At 41.9% G+C, this 18,889-nt stretch overlaps 1 protein-coding gene and 1 long non-coding RNA gene across 4 annotated transcripts in view; one reads left to right on the top strand and one right to left on the bottom strand.

The window, feature by feature from the left end:
• Positions 1-2,219, bottom strand: part of Stk35 (serine/threonine kinase 35) — an 85,658-nt gene extending 83,439 nt beyond the window's left edge. For 2 of the 3 annotated variants that reach the window (XR_015441992.1, XM_021254970.2), the window contains exons 1-2: positions 1,777-2,181; positions 619-1,207 (exon numbers count right to left, since the gene is read on the bottom strand). Coding sequence is in view for 2 of the 3 variants with exons in the window: in XM_021254970.2 (XP_021110629.1) it covers positions 619-1,207; positions 1,777-2,082 (895 nt within the window). In the remaining variant the exon portion in view is untranslated. Of the gene's footprint in view, positions 1-618; positions 1,208-1,776 lie in introns of all 3 variants that reach the window. The other variant, XM_004840666.3, reaches the window with a different exon arrangement.
• Positions 2,220-2,343: 124 nt separating this feature from the next.
• On the top strand, positions 2,344-14,779 carry LOC110348316 (uncharacterized). Its single transcript, XR_015441993.1, has 3 exons — positions 2,344-2,465; positions 4,989-7,900; positions 10,559-14,779. It is a non-coding gene; the product is annotated as an uncharacterized LOC110348316 (long non-coding RNA).
• Positions 14,780-18,889: the final 4,110 nt, after the last annotated feature.

Below are 18,889 nucleotides of genomic sequence, written 5' to 3' on the forward strand. Positions count from 1 at the left end.
CCACTTCCCAGCCAGCCTCACAGAAAAAAATATTAATAAGGTCAAAAGGCGGGAAAAGATGTTGGATGTTGTTGTATGACAGCTCCAGGCCCTCCTGTCAGGGTTATTATTATGTATGCCCCAAAGGACTGAGGCAGAAAACCCAGGGTTTGCTTGACTGCCCTGGGATGGAGGCATGGGGGTCTCAGAGGAAAGCAAGAGTTTTAGGGGTGGGGCTGGAGGATGTCAGGAAATAACAAGAAGGGGAGGGAGTGAAGTTTTTGTTTGTTTTAGGAGGGAAAAAGAGGCCCTGGAAGGTGAGGAAGCTCCGCAATTCAGTCGCTCAACTTTGAGCTCAAACCCTTCAGTCCCCCTTCCATCTTAAGGGAAAGCTGGCTGTTAATAAAGGCTAACACTGAGAATACTACGATAATGGTTAGCAGTTAAGTGAGCTCTTCTCACGGAACTTCCCTAACGTTTAGGGCAGGACTGAGTTCCCAAGAAGATGGCTCCAAAGCCTGGGCCTGGAAAAGGAGGGTGTGTCTGGGCCAAGGGTGACAGGATCAGGACCAGGGCCTATGGGACCCGGCGGCCCCAGAAGCAGAGGGCCCAGGCCCTGAGTGGGCAGGGCAGTCCTACCTTTGAGCGAGGTCTCCACCAGGCGCAGGTAAAGCTGCGAACTCTTGTTGCCGTGGCTCATGCGCTGGGCGAGCCCGTTGCGCTGCAGGACGCACTCTTCAAACTGTACGACGTTCTGGTGGCGCCGTTTAAGGCTGGTCAGGGCCCAAAATTCGGCCAGCGCCAGCTCCACATTCTCAGGGGCGTCGCAGCGGATCTTCTTGACCGCCACCCGGGCCCCGCTGCGCCCGGCTACTGCCTCGTAAACCACGCCGTAACTGCCGCGCCCGATCTCCGCCAACAGGCTGTAGCGGGGCGGCGCAGACCCGCTGCTAACCTCGGGCCGCCGGCGCGCCAGGTAGGCCTCGGCCGCCACTGGATCCATTGCCTGGGCCGCAGCTGCCGGCCTCAGCTTCTCGCTGGGCGCCTTCGGCACTGGGCTTCGCCTTTTCCGCTCCGGGCTTTGTGTACCTCGGCGGGCGCCGTCCTCCTCCCCCGTTTCCATGGCTGCGGGCGGCGGGGGGAGCAGCAACGGTGCTGCCCGGGTCCGCCCTGCTTCATCCCTTCGTCCGGTCCCGGCACGCGAAGGAGCGGGACCTTGGATTGTGACCTGTGGACGAAAGAAGTGGTTAAACGACCAGGCTGAGGCAGGAAGGCAAGGAGAGCAGGCAGCGGAGAGCCCCACCTACTCCTGCTCCTCCTTCGGTCTCCTTGGGCCCTTTAAGACGGAAGCCGCCGCCACAGACTGAACAGGGAAGGGGAGGGGAAAGCGGGAAAGACGGAACCACTTGAATAGGCGTTCAGAGGGAGAACCGGAAAGAAAAGCACAGGCCTCTGGTCTTCTCCGTTTATTTAGCGGGTGGAAATAGAAAAAACAAAAACGAGAGGTCTTTTGTATTTAAGAAAATCACCTAAAGGAGCTATTCTGATTGTTAAGTCCTTCCAGCTTGCTGGTCTCTGGCATTCCCCTTCCTGCGCCCTGCCTTAAGTCTTCCTGGGTGTAAACAGTCCTTTGAATTAAGCCATAGAGCCCAATGGACCGACCCAAGTCCACAAGATAGCGGGTGGAGGAGATTGGCTAAAAGTGCCTCTCAGAGCGCGACAAACCAAGGACCCTGGTGTCCTCCCCAAGCGCCACGGAAGCGGCGGTTAATTTCAGCTCCGCCGGTTAGCCCTTACCTGGCTGGCGCTGCTCCACTTCCGGGCGGCGCGTTTCCCCCCTGGAGCCCTCGCCGGGAAATGGTCCGCTCCAAGCCGGAGCAGCCTCCGGGACCGAGTAGCGCGGGAGTAGTTGGCCCGGGCTGGGCGGGCGACAGGCTGTAGTGCTGCACCGGTGGTGGCAGTGGCACTCGACAAGGGGGCCCAGGCTTCCAGGTTCCCGTGGTTTTCCACGTGTTCGCGCTCGCTGACCCCTTTACATAACCTCTTTACGTAAGCTGCGCCTCTCGCCGCTCTTCGGGTCAGCGGAGATTCCTGGTGGCCCATCCCCCGGGAGGCCAGTCGCCTACTGCGCTTCCCCAGGTCCTGCCAAGGTCTACAGAGCAGCCGCCACACGGCGCACCCGGCGCACCCGGCGCACCCGGGACGCCGCGCTGCGGTCCAATCACTGGCGAGAACACCCAACCAACAAAAAATAGGCGCCAAACTCCCGCGACCCGCGGAGGCCTCCTTGCCTGTGCTGCCACCAGCGCACCGCAGCCTCTCCTCTTGACCTGCGCGAGGACTAACCGCCCGCACTGGGGACCCAATAAATACTGATTGGGTGATTGGATTTGTTGGCTTGATTGATTGAGGACTCTGGCCTGAGAACCTCAGAGGCTGGTTTGGAATCCCATCCTCACTCCTAGGAACGATAACATTGATCTGAGGTAAATCGTTGCCCCACCCTGATCTTCAGTTTCCTCCTCTGCAAAATAGACTGAACCATCCTTTCAGACCTGATAGGACCAAATGAAATATGGTGAGCCGGCGAGGTGGTAAATGCCTGTAATCCCAGCCTTCTGGGAAACTGGCACAGGAGGATCGTAAATTTCAGCCCAACCTGGGCAACCTAGCAATTTGGGGGAACCCTGTCTCCAAATAAAAATTTAAAAAGGGCTGGGGATGTACCTCAGTGCAAAGACTTTGGGTTTAATCCCCACTACCACCCACTAAATAAGTAAATACGTGGATAATTGAGTGTGAGGCGATGGTACTCAGTGTAAGCTCCATGTAGGCATGGACTCTTGCATATTTTGTTCACTGCTTTGTACCTCAGTGCCTAACAGGGTGCTTAATATATGTTAATTGGATCTACAGATTGAATGCACATCATATACTAGGCACCAGTCTAAGTCTAGGGAAAGTGCAGTGGGCAAATCAGTCCCTGCCTTACTTGAAGCTCTGCCACTTTAGCAGACAAACCTCGGGTGATTTGGGGCAAGATAATCAAGCTTGTATATTTTCATAGATTACACAGTGAAAACCCTTAGAACAGGACAGGATGTTCCGTACAATAAACATTGGATATTATTATCAAGTAAACAAATGCACAGAAATTTTTTGTCAGTGAAAGTGTGATGGAGAAAAAGAATGAACTAGAGGGTTCTTGGGGTTTGAAGACCATTTTGCTCCCACTTTGTTTTTTTTGAGACAGGGTCTTGCTATGTAGTACAGGCTGTCTTCAAACTTGCTGAGATCCTGCCTCAGCCTCCCAAGTGCCGGGATTGATTACAAACCCACGCCACCATGCCTGGCTGAAGACCTCTTCTGATAGTATAATCACCGAAAGTCTTAATTCTTCAAAATAAAATTTCAAATGTAGGGTCAGAAATGAAGCTTAGTAGTAGAGTGCTCGCCTAGGATGTGCAAGGCCCTGGGTTCAATTCCCAGTCCCCCCTGCGCCCCATCAAGTGTACTTAGAAATTTTAAAAGTACTAAAGAACTCTCATATACTTTCAACCAGAATAACAAAGTATTAAATTTTCTACATTTGTATGATCATATCTCGTGTATATGCACACACACATACACATATATAGTGCATATATATATATATATATATCTTTTGCTCTAAATCATTTTATAATGTTAAAATTTAATATTCTAGTTGGGCATGGTGGCATATGCCTATAATCCCAGCACTCAGGAGGCTGAGGCAGGAGGATTGCTGTGGGTTTGAGGCCAGGCTAGGCTACACAGCAAATTCAAGGCCAATATGGAACCACATAGAGAGACCTTGTCACCAAAACAAAACAAAACATACAAAGATTTCATACAGCATTATCAAATATTTCTGAGTTTATCTCCTAAGAACAAGGACTCTGTTGCTGAGTCTCAATACAATGATTAAAATCAGGAATTTTAACAATGATACCATTTTCTTATTTAATATGTCATTCTTATCTAAGTTTTGCTAATTGTCCCAAATAGTATCCTTTATAGATATTACCTAGGATTTAATTCAGGATCACTTGTTGAATTTAATTGTCCTATCTCTTCAGCTTCCTTTAATCTGGGAAGGCAGTTAGTTACTTGCTTTCTTTGTCTTTCATGACCTTGACATTTGTGGAGCATATTGGCAGATTGTTTTGTAGAATGTCACTAAATTTGAATTGAATGATATTTTCTTCTGATTGGATTCAGACTATGCACTTTTGACAAAAAAGGCTACTGAAAGAAAGTTCTATCCTCGACCTCACATCAGGCAGCACACATGGCATTGGCTTGTACCAACATTGGTGATGTTAACTCTGATCATTTGTTAAGGTGATGTCTGTTTTTTCCCTATGTAATTATTAAATATCTTGAAGGAAGATAATTTTGAAACTAAATATCCTGTTCTTCATTAGTTTCTGGCTTTAGTGTTCATTGATGATTCTTGAGATAATTATTATGGTGATTGCAAAATGGTAATTGAAAGACCTTTATATTTAGTTTGCTAGGGCTTCCATAACAACACATCACAGATTGGGTGGTATAAACAACAGAAATTTATTTTCCAATCGTTCTGGATCCTAGATGTCCAAGATCAGGGTGTAGGCTTGGCTTGCAGACACCTGCTTTCTTGTGTCCTTACATGGTCTTCCCTCTGCAAGAGTGAATCTGGTATCTCTTCTTCTTCTGGTCCTATATGATGCCAATCATGTTGGATTAGAGTCCTCATTTTATTTCATGACCTCTTTAAAGACCTAATCTCCAAATGTAGACGCATCATTAGGTACTAAGATGTGTTTCTTCAATATATGAACTTGGGTGGGTAGAGGGGCACAATTCAGTTCCTAACCATCTCCTTATTTTGTTGGGTTTTTGATTGTTTTGTTTGGTACCAGGGATTGAACTCAGGACCTTGTGCTTGCAAGGCAGACTCGGTACCTCTGAGCTAAATCCCAGTCCCCTAACCATCTCTTTAGAGTAAGACATTGAGCTGAGACCAGAATGTCAAGAGCCCAGCCATGCTACAAGTAGTGGAAGATCATTCAAGGAAGAGGGAGCAGCAATTACAAACACCATGAGATAGGTAAACTCCAGCCAACTGGTGAGAGTGTAAAATGGTTCCACTACTTTGGAAAAAACAGTGTGGTAGTTTCTTTCAGAATTAAATATACAGCCAGGTTTGGTGGTACATGCCTGTAATCTCAGTATTCTAAGAGGCTGAGAAGGAGGATGGTAAATTCAAGCCCAGCCTGGGCAACTTAGTAAGACCCTGTCTCAAAATAAAAAAGGACTGGGAATGCTCAGTGTGGAGACCCTGGGTTTAACACCTAGTATTGGGGGGAAAAAAAAGTTAAATATATAGTATATCTGCCCTAAATCCTAGCAATTCCATGTCTAGGTATTTACCCTAAATAAATGAAAATTTGTGTTCACAAATAAACATATAGAAATGTTTATTAGTGGCTTTCCCCATTAGAGTCCCAAACTGGAAGATATTCCCATGTTCATCAAACAAATGTACAAACAAATTGTGCTATTTCCATACAGTGAAAAAAAGGGAATGAAATATTAATATTTAACAGCAAATGGATGGATCAAAATAATTACACTGAGTGGAAGAAGTCAAACATTAAAGAATACATACTAGATGATTTCATATATAATTCTTCAAAATGCAAGCTTTCAGGAGGGGCAGTACTAGAGACAGAACTCAGGGCCTCATGCATGCTAGGCAAATACTCCACCACTGTGCTGTGGCCTCAGCCCTTTTCATTTTTATTTTGAGACAAGGTCTTGTTAATTTGCCTCAGGCTGGAATGGGGTATGATGGGGCACACCTATAATGCCAGCTGAAGCAGAAGAATCATAATTTTGAGGGCAGCCTGGGCTACACAGTAAATTCAAGACCAGCCTGAACTACATAGCACAACCATGTCTCAAAAAACTAATTTCCCTCTCCTCCCTCCCCCTTTCTCCATCTCTTGATCCCCTTCCCCTTTGAGATCTATCTCCCTACTTCCTATTTGGGTGGGAACTGACTGCTAAGGGGCTCAGGGAGTTTGCTAAGGGATGAAAGCCTATTGCAGCAAATTATATCACAGTGAAGTTCGGTTAAAAGGTGAGAGGCAAACGAAGCCCTGAATAGCCATAAACATTTGTGTCTTTACTTAGAGGTTTCTAAGGACTGGTGGCTGTGCTGCACAGCCTGGCTCCACTCCTCCCAGCCCTGATTCCATAAGTTGGATGAAGCCAGGAGTACCTCTCCTTCTGGATACTTTACCTACCTGAGTTTTGAGAAAGACTGGATCCAAAACTCTGGGAAGAATCACAAGGGTGTAAGTCCTTTTTGTTGACAGAAGGACCAGATTACTTGATAAGTTGATGACTTGACCCCATTCTTATTCTTCATATTAGATTTGATTACATTACAAAAGTATCCTGTACTTACTGTTAGAACTGACAGCCAACATTTATGAAAGTTTTCCACCCCATAAACACAGTGATTAACAAAGAATTCTTAGGACAATCCTGAGGTAGGTACTGTCCATTACCCATTTTACAAATGAAGAAACTGAGGGTGGAGGTTGCTCAATTGGAATGGAACTGAGGACCCAGGTACTTCACACCCCTTACCCTGCTCAGCCCCCAGGTAAACAGTATAAGCATTTATAGCCAACCATTTTTCATTTCTTTATCTTTTCTGTCTACAAATGTGCCCATCTCAATATCCCTGGAGCCTTAGACATGCCAGGCACATGACTGGAGCTCAAGACTCAGCAAATGAGGAAATGAGAAGAACAGAAATGAGGTTGCTATTGGCCTGCAGTGAAGAAGGGATGGACAGCCTCTACCTGCTGGTTGCCCATTGCTGTGTGTCAGGGGATGTGTGGAATGTGCTCTCTGTTCACAAGCAATCACTCAGATAATGGCTGAATAAGACAGGGACTACATCAAACAAAAGACAAGTCATTCATTTGACTAACATTTTTAAGCCCTTCCTATGTGTTAGGCAATTATAGAACTGATTTAAGGGGGAGAACAAGATCAAACTTAGAGATTGCCTTTGAGGGGCTGACACAGACAACAAGATGGAACAGAATTGTGTGATTGGCCTATGAAGGGAAATAAAGCAAGCCAAGGCATAGATAGGGATAGAGTAGCTGCTATTTTAGAACCATTTTGTATGGTTTGGGAAAACCTTTCTAAGGAAAACCTTTCTAAACCATTGAGCAGAGATCTGCTTTAAGTAAAAGACTAAGTCAAATTTATATCCATTGGAAGAGCATTTCATGGGGTTGGAATTGAGTGGGAGGAGGGAAGGGTAGTGGGATGTCAGGGGAGAAGTGGTGGAGCCCCATAATGAGACAGGGATGGGAGCCATGATAAAGACTTGGGACTTTCTGAGTGCTTGTTAGATACCAGCACCCTGGTGTAATTGGACACGATTGCCGCTCCTTTCACCTATGAGAGAGCAGAGGCTCAAGTCAGTTACGAAGTTAAGAACTGGTCAAAGTGAGAAGACAGAGGGTGAGGATGAGGCTAGACTCCAACCCCCTTCCTCGTCTTAATTCTTCTCAGGGATAAGTGTGATTCCATGAGGCTTCAAGGGTGCAGAAGTGCTAAAGATAGAAGCCAGGGGATATTGGGAAGGCCTGGGGTAAGGCCCTGCAGCAGGCTTAGAGGGCTCCCTTCCCACAATGGACCTGGATTTCAGACGGCTCTGAGAAAAAACTGGAGCTTCTGATGAAGTCTAGTGTCATGCTGCTCACAATAACTATTTTCTTTCTATTTTTTCAGTACTGGGAATCGAACTCAGGGCCTTGTGTTTGCCAGACAGGCGCTGTACCACTGAGCTACATCCCTGGCCCAATAACTCTATTTTCTAAAGGTTATTATCCTCATTTTATGAATGGAAGACTGAATTTTGGAAGTTGTTAGTCACAAATGAATGGAATACTTGGGATTCAAATTCTGGCCTTAGATTTCAGTGTCTGTGCTCTTTAATCAGTGGTTCTCAAGCTTGAGTGCCCATTAGCATCACCTGGGGGTCTAGATAAAGCCAAATTTTGGGCCAGGGATTTAGCTCAGTTGTTCTGCTGCTTGCCTTGCAAGCGCAAGGTCCCGAGTTCGATCCCTGGTACCAAAAAAAAAAAGCCAAATTTCTGGGTCCCACCCCCAGAGCAACTCATTCCATAAATCTGGGGTAAGACAATGATAATTTGCTTTTCTATCAAGGTGGGTCATATTGATTTTGATTTGCTAGTTTCTGGGGACCACATTTGAAAACAACTGCCTTAAACTGTTCTGCTCCTGTGTTGCAGAACATTTGAAATGAGAACCATCCATTAAGTTTTGGAGACAGGGTGGCTGCATCTACATTCATCTTTATTTTCTGTGACTGGAACCCCTATTTCCTAGACAAAAAGCCATCTCTCTGTTGAGTGTTCTGGGTACACTGTTGAGTGTTCACATGTTATGCGCAGCACAAAGCTGAGGCAATTGCAGAGGATTTGAGTTCTGGCAAAGAATTTGGGGATGAATTGGAGCTGTTACACAGGAAACTTAGCAAGTAAGACCTGTGCTGATCATTAAAGCCAAGATACCAAAGCAGTTTATAAGAAAAACATTGAAATCATCATAAACTATGATGCTCAGCTGGAAATAATATTAATTGTCATAATGTATAACAGCACATTGATTTAACCAAAAAATATGATACAATTATTTCAGTTATTTTGGGAAAACTGGAGAGGTGAAGCATGTATGGGCATGCACACATGCACGGGGGGGTGGGGAGGGGGAGAGAGAGAGTGAGAGAGAGAGAGAGACTGTCTTCCATGGCTGTGACTTAATAGGAAATGTATAAAATTTAAAAGCCAAGAAGTGACACCATAATCAGGTATGGTAACTATACAAAATTAAAGTTACTGTCTCTGGAATGGAATTAGGTGTGGGACAGGGGTTTTTGTTACAAGCTTTGTAGTAATATCTGACTCATATTATGTATACTTATAACTTGGGCTAAAATTGATATTAAAAATAAAAACAGAATGGGCTTCAGTCACCACTGGAGCCACCTGTCCCCTTGGTGGCGCTATTCAACTTCTGGCTAGGAAGGCTACCTGTTTGTGCATTCATTACCTGCCTGCATCTGCTGGGCTCCCAGTCCTAACTCCTCACACTCCAGGAAGCACGGAATTAGAGACATTGTACCCAGAACACTCAACAGAGAGATGGCTTTTTTTTTTTCTATGAAATAAGGGTTCCAATCACAGAAAACAAAGATGAATGTACATACAGCCACCCTGTCTCTAAAACTCAATGGATAGTTCTCATTTCAAATGTTCTTCCTTTTTGGCCACTGAAAAGGCCAAAAAATCCCAACATTTCTTCCTCGCCCATCTGGGAGTGGCATAAAAATTCTTTGTCAGCCCATGTATATGAATATGTGCTGTAGAAAATTGGTTACTAAGTTCTTAGGAGTTGTTTACAATTTTTGGAAAGATAAAGAACTACCATGCAGAACTAGCAGAGTAAAGTACTTAATTCTATACTACTGGGGCATTCAAAATAAATTATAGGGGAGTCTGGCTGAAATGTACACAGCCACAAAGCAACAAAGTACACTCATTAATCAAACTGTAAAGTGATATAGCCTTTTAGAAAGGCCATTTGACAAGTCACTGTTTATTAAAATATTTAAAAATTTGTGTACTTTGATCTAATGATTCCATTTCTAGGAATTTATCCAATAGAAATACTTGATCTAAATATGGAAAAATATATGTGCAACAAGGGTTTTTGATTTGTGGCTGTTTGTACTAATAAAATATTAGAAATACTTGAATGCCCACAGCAGGAAATTGGTCACATAGAGCCATGTACATTTGAATACAATACAGCCATCAGAAGAAGGAATTTTTCGTATGTGCTACCAAAAACCAAAACCTCACAATTTTTGTTATATGAAAAGCTAAGATAAAAAACAGTGTGACATCATATTTTGTTTAAATATGTATACATACATAATTTCTAACCTTCATTGAGTTATATCTCTGATTTGGGAGCCATCCTAAGTGTTTAAATGTACTAATTTATTGTCCCAGTAAGTCTTAGGGTGGTTTTTTTATTAGCTTTACTTTTTGTACAAACCAAGGCAGAGAGTGGATACGTGGCTTTTTTAAGGCCATACCACTAAAGAATGGTAAGATTGGATTAAAACTCAGGATATCCAATTCCAAAGCTCACAGTATTGAAGTACTACATGATACAGCCTTTCTACTTACACATTAGTATTTGCATACACAAAATACTTGGCTAAGTAATGCTCTAGATGCCAAGGAGAATTCTCTCTAGGTGATTCATTCACATTCAACATAATTTTGTATGATTTGAACTTTTTATGTGTGTATTGTGGGTATTAATTTTAAGTACTTTTTGTAGATATGAAAAAGCAGTAATATTCAGTTACAAAACAAATAATTTAGTGTACTCTTCACCACTCATTTACTCTATAAGCACTTATTTTGCTCCTATTGTTTTTCAGATTGAGGACTAAGATGAATGGAACTCAGTTTTATTGTGGAGGAACTTACGTTTTTATGAGAATTCAAAGAAAAAAATAGCTGGTCTTCTCACTCTGTCACACTGTGGTTTTCCTTTAACTTTTGGTTGACTGGTAAGAAACGACACTGAGCCAGAGGTAGCAACACTCAGAATTGTGTGTCACTCTTTCTTTTCTTTTCTTTTTCTTCATTTCTATTTTTTCTCTTTGTGGTGCTGGGGGTTGAACCAAGGGCCTTGTTCATGCTAGGCAAGCACTCTGCCACTGAGCTACTCTCCTAGCCCGTTTCTTTTTTTTGGTACTGGGGATTGAACTCAGGACCTTGCGCTTGCGAAGCAAGCAGTAGCACCACTGAACTAAATCCCTGGCCTGTTTCTTTCAACTAATGAAACAGGGTCTGTATTGGGCCCTGAACATTATAGACTACCTTCCTTTCTGTATAGAAATTATTATTGTACAACAAATATTCACATTACTGGGTGTTAGGCCCTCTGTATGACGTGGGAATCCTAAGATGAATAAGTCAGGGTCTTTGCAGGTAAAAGCTCATTGTAGTGTGGAGAAAGAACCTCTTAAAATTTTCCCTTGGTGTAGTTTCTCATGTAGTCTAGCACTGTAGGATAGCTATGGCTGACAACAATTAATTGAATATTTAAAAACACCTTGTAGAGAGGATTTTAGATGTTTCTAACACCAAAAAGTGATAGATATCTGAGGTGATATATGCTAATTACTCTGATTTGATCATCACACCTTGCATATATGTATTGAAATGTCCCACTATACCCCATAAATATGTACAATTACTGTGTGTCAATTAAAAATAATATTTATTTATTTATTGGTATTGGGGATTGAACCCAGGGCCTTGTAATGTACTCTACCACTGAGCTACATTCCCAGCTGAAATACAAACATATTACTAAAAATACTTGTTTTCTCTTGATGAAAATAGTGATAATAACTAACATTTTAGAAGCACCTACCAGACACTCTTTAAATACTTCTTACATATACTAATATTGAATCACTAATCCTATGAAGTACTATTGCATTCTCTATTTTACAGAAGAGGAAACTGAGTCATAGAGAGGTTAGGCTAAGAGTTTGCCTAATATCACACAGTTAGGGGGAGAAAGATCAAGGGATTTTAATCCAGAGAACTGCTTTGAAAGCACAACCAGAGCCCAGGTGGCTGTAGAACAACCATCATCATAATAGTGTTAACTACCACAAATCACACAATTCTCATAAACCACACAGAGCTTTGTGGGATTTAAAGTACTTTTATGTACTAGATACATCTTGAAGTTGGGTTGTCCCACACATAAGATGTTTTTCTATGTCTCAACTGACTCAAAACTGACTCAAGTGTTCAATGAGGATGGCACCCACCAGAAACATCTGTACCCACAGGTTTGTCATGTTTAATACATGAGGGTAACATATGGCACATAGCTGAATATAAGATTGTGTTTCACATGCCTGTTTTTCACAATCAGATGATTGCACAAAAGTATTTTTTTGGGAGATCAACTAGAATGTACAAATTCCTAAGGCTGTAGATGGAATAATGAAATTTCTATTCTAATCTCTATTCTTAAAGTAATTTATTACTTTAAGTGTATGCATACTTTCAAGATTACTGTATTTAGAAATATTGGGGGTTTTTCACTCACTTCACAAAACAACTTTCTTCCATCTCTTCCTCAGCACCTGGATCTCAGTATCTTTATTGTCACTGGGATGGTTTCTACATCACTCAGGTCACTTTCCAGGTCACAGTTTTTACTCCTATCTACATTTTGATCCAGCATTTTTTGAGCTTTTATATAAGGCTGCTATTGAAATAATTCCTCCTAGATATCCTTAATCTTAGGACAGGTTGTTTTTCTATTTCTTCTATTGGTTTATATTCATGATCACACTGTAACGTTTAATGTATCTCTTTTATATTTCTTTTTGCTCAATAAATATTTATTTATTTATTCATTCATTCATTCATTTATTTATTTATTTTTGAGATAGTCTCTCTACGCAGGTCAAGCTGGCCTTCAACTCAGTATGTAGCCCAGGCTGGCCTTGAATTCATGGCAATCCTCATGCCTCCACCTCCCAAGTGCTGGGACTATAGACATGCACCACCACATCCTGCCTGTATTTCTTTTTAAAGCCTTCTTTCATTAAACTTACAAAAGATTTGCCTAAGAGTTGGGTATGAGGTTAACCCAGGTGTAATGACTTACATCTGTGTCTAAAATTTTTATATTTTAAATCACTTTCTCCAGATGACTTCCATAAATTAGTCTTTCCCAAACAATACTTTGTGGTTTAGAATAAAGTAATTGAGAGAGACTAGGGATCAGGAAACATTCTAAGAGCTTTTATAAGAACATAAGCAATTTTGAGGGGAAGGAACCACTCTGCCTTATGTCCAGGTATTAACTTCATGTATGAAACGTAGTAAAACTGCCAGTACAGACCTGAGTGGTGAGCACTATCTCCACTGAGCACCTGTGTTAGGTGAGACACAGAAGCTGAGTGACTTACCCAACATCTCTAGCGGGTGGCAGAACTGGGGCACAACTGGAATCTGATTCTCTTGTCCCCATGTCTCCCATTACTGCACTGAAAATGTATCTAAATCACCTCCCTAATTGTGACGGCTGAACTTCCATAAGTACACAGAGCTGTGTTGACAGACTACTAACACTCATTAATTTATTATTATTTTATTTCTTTGTGATTGTATAGCCATGCACAATATTTCATAAAAAAATGGCAAAGCAACTTGCAAATACAAAATGTAGATGCTTAATTTTAATGTCTGGGTTTCTATTTCAAATCCATTGGAAAACTACAAGTAAATACTGCCAGTACACTGCCCAATATCTGTGAAGATTCCTGGTAGTTATGCTTAGATGCTGAAGTGCTGTGTTTGCTCACATTTGTCTTGGTTTGGAAGAGAAACTTGGGCATGGAGTGGAGGGTCAGTGGTGCCAACCTTAAGAATGCAAGATCACCTTCACTGTGGGTTGAATCTGGTTCCTCTCAGCTCCTGAGAGTGCATGGTGTGGATCTTTTCAGGCTCTGCTCAGTGACATCAGGCTAGTATCTTGAAATCAGCCATGGAGGGACTGTTTACCCCATGGAAACTTGCAACATTACCTACACATCAAGGCTCCTCCCATTCCCTTCTACCCACCTTTCTGCCCCAAATGATTTCCACCTCCCCATCCTCTGGGAGTTGCAGGAACATTTCCCTTCTAGGTGATTCCAAGATTTAGTAAGATGAAGCATCTAAAACACCTGGCACTGCTTGCATGTTTATGTATGTAAACAAGTAATACATATTCAAAGTTGCAAAAACAAAAGATTACAGTGAAAAGTAAATTTCTTCCTCAACCTGGACCTCCATTCCAATTCCTAACTGAGGGGCAAACTGTTCCTACAGATCCTTCCAGAGATGTGCCCTAAATATGTAAGTGTATACATATGTGTTTACACAGTTAAATATTTTAGGTGGTAATATCACAACAGTGGTCTGTATATGTGTGTGTGAAAAATATGCTACTATATAGCATATATAATCTCACAGACTGTATAATCTCAGGAATTTTATGCACACACACATATGTAATATCAGATTATTCTAAATGGGCACATATTGATCTAATTTATTTGTAAGGACTGCTCATTCCATTTTTTAATGCCTCTTGACTTATGTAATTAGCTCTCTGTGGATGATATTTAGGTCATTTGCTTTTTTTTGTACTCGGGATCGAACTCAGGACTTTGCGCTTCCAAGGCAGGCACTGGAACCGCTGAGATAAATCCCCGGCCATTTAGGTCATTTTCTATCTCTTGCCAGAACAGATAATGGACATTGCTATAGAGTTGATCTTTAATATTCCCCAATGGCCTATTTTTCATTGGCTTAATCTCCAGGGTGGTGCTGTTGCAGTTGTGGAACCTTATGGGAGGTCCTTAGGGAAACAGTTTGCTCTGCCATGCACTCCTGCAATGATGTGAAGCTTCCTTGCAGGCCCCAAAACAGGGGGTCCTTCAATTTTGATCTCTGGACTATGATCCTAAATAATATTTTTCTCTTTATAGTTAATTATCTCGGGTATTTTGTTATGGTAATAGAAAGCTGAATAATAGAAGCATTAAATAACTTTGTCTTTGGCACATAAACATGAGAATTTCTGTAGGCTCAATTCCTGGATATGGAACTATTAAAGAACTCTTTAATAGAGTATGGGCTTTTAATTTTGATTTGATAATCAGATTCTCATCTAGGTGTTGTGCTAACTTACTCTCCAACCAAGAGTGTGGGCAAGTGTCTGAGTTCCCATAGTTGTGAGACATTGTCCAGCTTTTTTTTATGTGTACCTCTTGATAGTTCTCGGACAAGTAAATAATCTCTGTTGTTACTGATGGAGAACTCTGGAGTAGTGAAGACAAGGACTTCCCCAGCACCCCCAGATCAGGCTTTTGCACACAGAACAGAGAAACAACAAGAGCAGATAAAGGCTGGGACTGTCAGTCCTGCCAAGAAGTGGGGGTAATGACCCTTGGGCACTGATTCTATGACCTTGCTTTGCAGACTTTTTATCATCCTTGTTTCTCTTGAGTGCAATTTCTCAGGAACATGAGGATCAAGAAAATGTGAAGATCCAATCTCCAAAAGCTTCAGTACTGTGTGTTCTCTATCACTGTTACTGACTCAGCTTTCTGAAATACAGATATCATTTGCCTCTCCAGAACTTTCCATGGCTCTACATATTTCAAAGTTTCTGGGTGGCAGCACCAGTAGCACCTGGAAACTGGTTATAAATATGTATTTTCAGATCTCACCAAAGACTTGATGGATCAGACACTCTGGGTATGGGGCCCAGCAATAAGAGTTTTAACAGTCCTCTGGGGGATGCTGATGTACACTCAAGCTGGAGAATTGACTTCCAGAAGAAAGTCTATAGCTTTGGTATTTGTGGCCCTTTTGCACCATTTGCCCCAACTCCCACTTTCCCTATATGTTTCTGTCCCACAACTTCTGAACACATACCCAGCTCCTGGCTGCCCTTCACTTTCTCACCTCTGGCCATGGGGCAGAAACCTCTAGGTGTCCCCCATTTTCTCCTGGAGCAATAGAAGCCCCTGTGTTTAAATTGCATTTCCCAGCCTCCCTTGCAGCTATTTTCTGGCAATAGGATATGAGTGGAAGTGGTGTGCAACTTCCAAATTGTGCCCATTGAAAGAAAGAGCATGCCTACCTTCTCCCCAGTTGCGTTGGCTGGAATACAGACACCGAGATTTTGGACCACATGAACAGACATGGCCTGGGCTCAGGTATAATGGAGCATCGGGAAGGAGCAGTCTGAGTTCTTGATGCTTTGGGGTCATTGTGGGAATTGTGGAATATGTAAGCCTGGACCTGATGAAAGAAACTTCCATTTCATTTCCACCACTGTCACTGTAGGTCTGTGTTAAAACAATTGATGTGCATCCTCCCTGACATATTACCTCCTCTTCTGCCATCCTTTGCTCATGTAGTAGCACCTCTCCCTTTCAAAGACAAATTCAAAGTTGACTCTGTTCCTTGCTTCTAAAGAATTGATTCCTCTTTACCGTCCTCTCACCACTGTTATAGTCTTTGCTGCCAGCTAATGTGGAGCTGCTAGTTCCCAGATCAGGGACTTTTTGAGTCAAGGGTTTCATGGTCACTAGGCAGTGTCCCCATAGGTTTGCCTCCCTATCTGATGCATGGAAGCAACAGCACATGTTTTCAGTGGCTATTTTATTTTATTTGGTTTATTTTATTTTTTGAGGCAAGGTCTCGCTCTGTAGTTCAAGCTAGCCTTCAGCTCACTGTAGCCCAGGCTGGCCTTGAACTTGTGGTGATCCTATTGCCTCAGCCTCCTGAGTGCTGGGATTATAGGCGTGTACCTCCATTGTCCACTTCAGTGACAATTTTAAATCATTCCCTTCATTTTTCTTTGCTCCCTGCTAATTTATGCATTGATAAATACTGTAAATGAGAATTGAAAACAAATTCTTAATCTGAAATGGTGGCTTGAAGTTTTTTTTCCTTCTCCCAGTGTAGCTGTGGACCAAGTAGGCTGAGACTAGGCACTAATGGGTACTTTGGAGACAGCCTAGAGAGTTAGGAGGATAAGAAAGATGATAAATCAGGAGAAAACAATTTATTGTGTGTCTATATGACCTGCTAAGCTCCTTTCTTTCCATGCTTGGTCTGACGGTGTGCGAAGGCCTGAAGGGCAAGACTGTGAGAAATTGTGACATGGGGACCTTTTTCAAAAGGCCACTCAGTCATCACCACATACCCATGTTTCATGCTCCAGAAGCCTCCAGATTTCTCAGAACAATGTTTGTTCCTTCAGACCAAGCTATATCAGAACACTCTGACCTTTATTTTGACTCAGAGCTTAAAGTCTACAGCAATACTCTCTCTCCCTCTCCCTCTCCCTGTTCTTCTCCCTCTCCCTTCTCCTCCTCCCCTTTTCCTCTTCTTGGCAAACAAGTCATTAATGTTTCATTGGTTCATCAAATATTTCTTGGGCATCAGCTTTGTGCCAGGCACTTGAAATATAAAGATGAAAGATACATGGCTTCCACCCTCACTAGCTGTCAGGGCAGGGACAGGTGATCAGAATAACACAGGAGTTGCTGCAGTGTGGCCAGGGGTGCCAGTAGATCCTGAGACCCTCTGAGTGGGTCTGTGAGATTAAAAGTATTTTCATAATAACATCAAGACATTATTTGTCTTTGGTTCTACCCCAGAATTGAGTATCCTGCTATACCCCTCCAGAAAACCCTCTAAAGGTTTTAGGATGCCTATAATGCAGAAGCAGATATGAGAATACAGTTGTTTATGAAGTCAGATATTAAAGAGATTTATGGAAATATAGAACAATATCACTTGTCTCACTATATTTAAAGATATAATTGTATTTTATAAAAATAGTTTGTTTAAATTAACATTATTGTGATTTTGGGGTTGGTTTTTTTTGGTACCAGGGATCGAACTTAGATCCTTGCGCTTACGAGGCAGGTGGCAGAACCACTGAGCTAAGTCCCCAGCCCCAACATTATTGTGGTTTTAAAAATAAATTATTAAGGAAAGACTTGTAAATTATATTAATTTAAATTTCTAATATAGCAAATATCACTACAGTCCTCAATATTAAAAAAACTTTTAATTTTGAGATCATTGTAATTCATAGTCAATTGTAAAACAAATAATACAGAGAGACTTTGTATACCAGTTTTCTCCAATGATAACATCTTGCATAACTTTAGTACAATATCACAATCAGGAAATTGGCATGGATACAATCCATCCATCTTATCTAGATTTCATGTTTTACATAAAATACACGTCTGTGTATGTGTGTATTTAATTCTATACAACTTGATTACAAGTGGATTTATGTGGCCGCCATCAGAACAGGCAGTTCCCTCACATGAGTCTCTCAAGCTGTATTTTTGTAGGGGTGATAAAAATCTACAGTGAATGTTTAAAAAATGTACAGTAAAAGACACATTGCCATTAATCCCCCTCAAATACTCTACTTGGAGGGCCAAGGATTTAGCTCAGTGGTTCTGCCACCTGCCTTGCAAGTGCAAGGGCCTGAGTTCAATCCTAGGTACTAAAAAAAAAAGCAAAACCCAAAAAACAAAATACTCTACTTGGCCTCAAACACACTTATCCCATTGTTTTTGGCAATGTGTCTTTTACTATAGTAAGTTTTAAAAAATTTTAAATATTCACCATGATTTTGATCACTCCTTATCACCGCAACCACCTTTCTTTCTCCTTCCTAATCCCTGTTCTTCTTCTCTTTAATTTTGTCATTGAAGAATATTATATAAATGAAACAATTATAGTGTATGACCTTTTTAAACACTTTTTTTTCTTTGCACTCTATGTAATTCCTTTGAGGTCCATCCAGTTTGTCACAAGTATCAACAATCCACTCCTTCCTCTGGCTGAATAGTGTTCCACAGTATAGATGTGCTGCAGTTTGTTTAACTGCCTCTGGACACATTCTTGGATTGTTTCTGGTTTCTCACTATTAAAAGTAAAGTTGGTGGGAACATTCGTGTATTAATATAAGTTTTCGTTCCTCAAGGATAAATGCCAAAAAAGTGCCATTGCTGGGTTGTATGTAAACAAGCACATGTTTACTTTTGTAAGAAACTGCCAAACCCTTTTTGGGGCAGCTGTATCATTTTACATTCCAACCAGCTATGTGTGAGTGATCCATTCTCACTATTTTCATTATTCTC

Source organism: Heterocephalus glaber, unplaced genomic scaffold (assembly GCF_053883595.1).
Source record: "Heterocephalus glaber isolate CG9 unplaced genomic scaffold, H.glaber_assembly_v1.0 deba00001532, whole genome shotgun sequence".
Lineage (NCBI taxonomy): Eukaryota > Metazoa > Chordata > Mammalia > Rodentia > Bathyergidae > Heterocephalus > Heterocephalus glaber.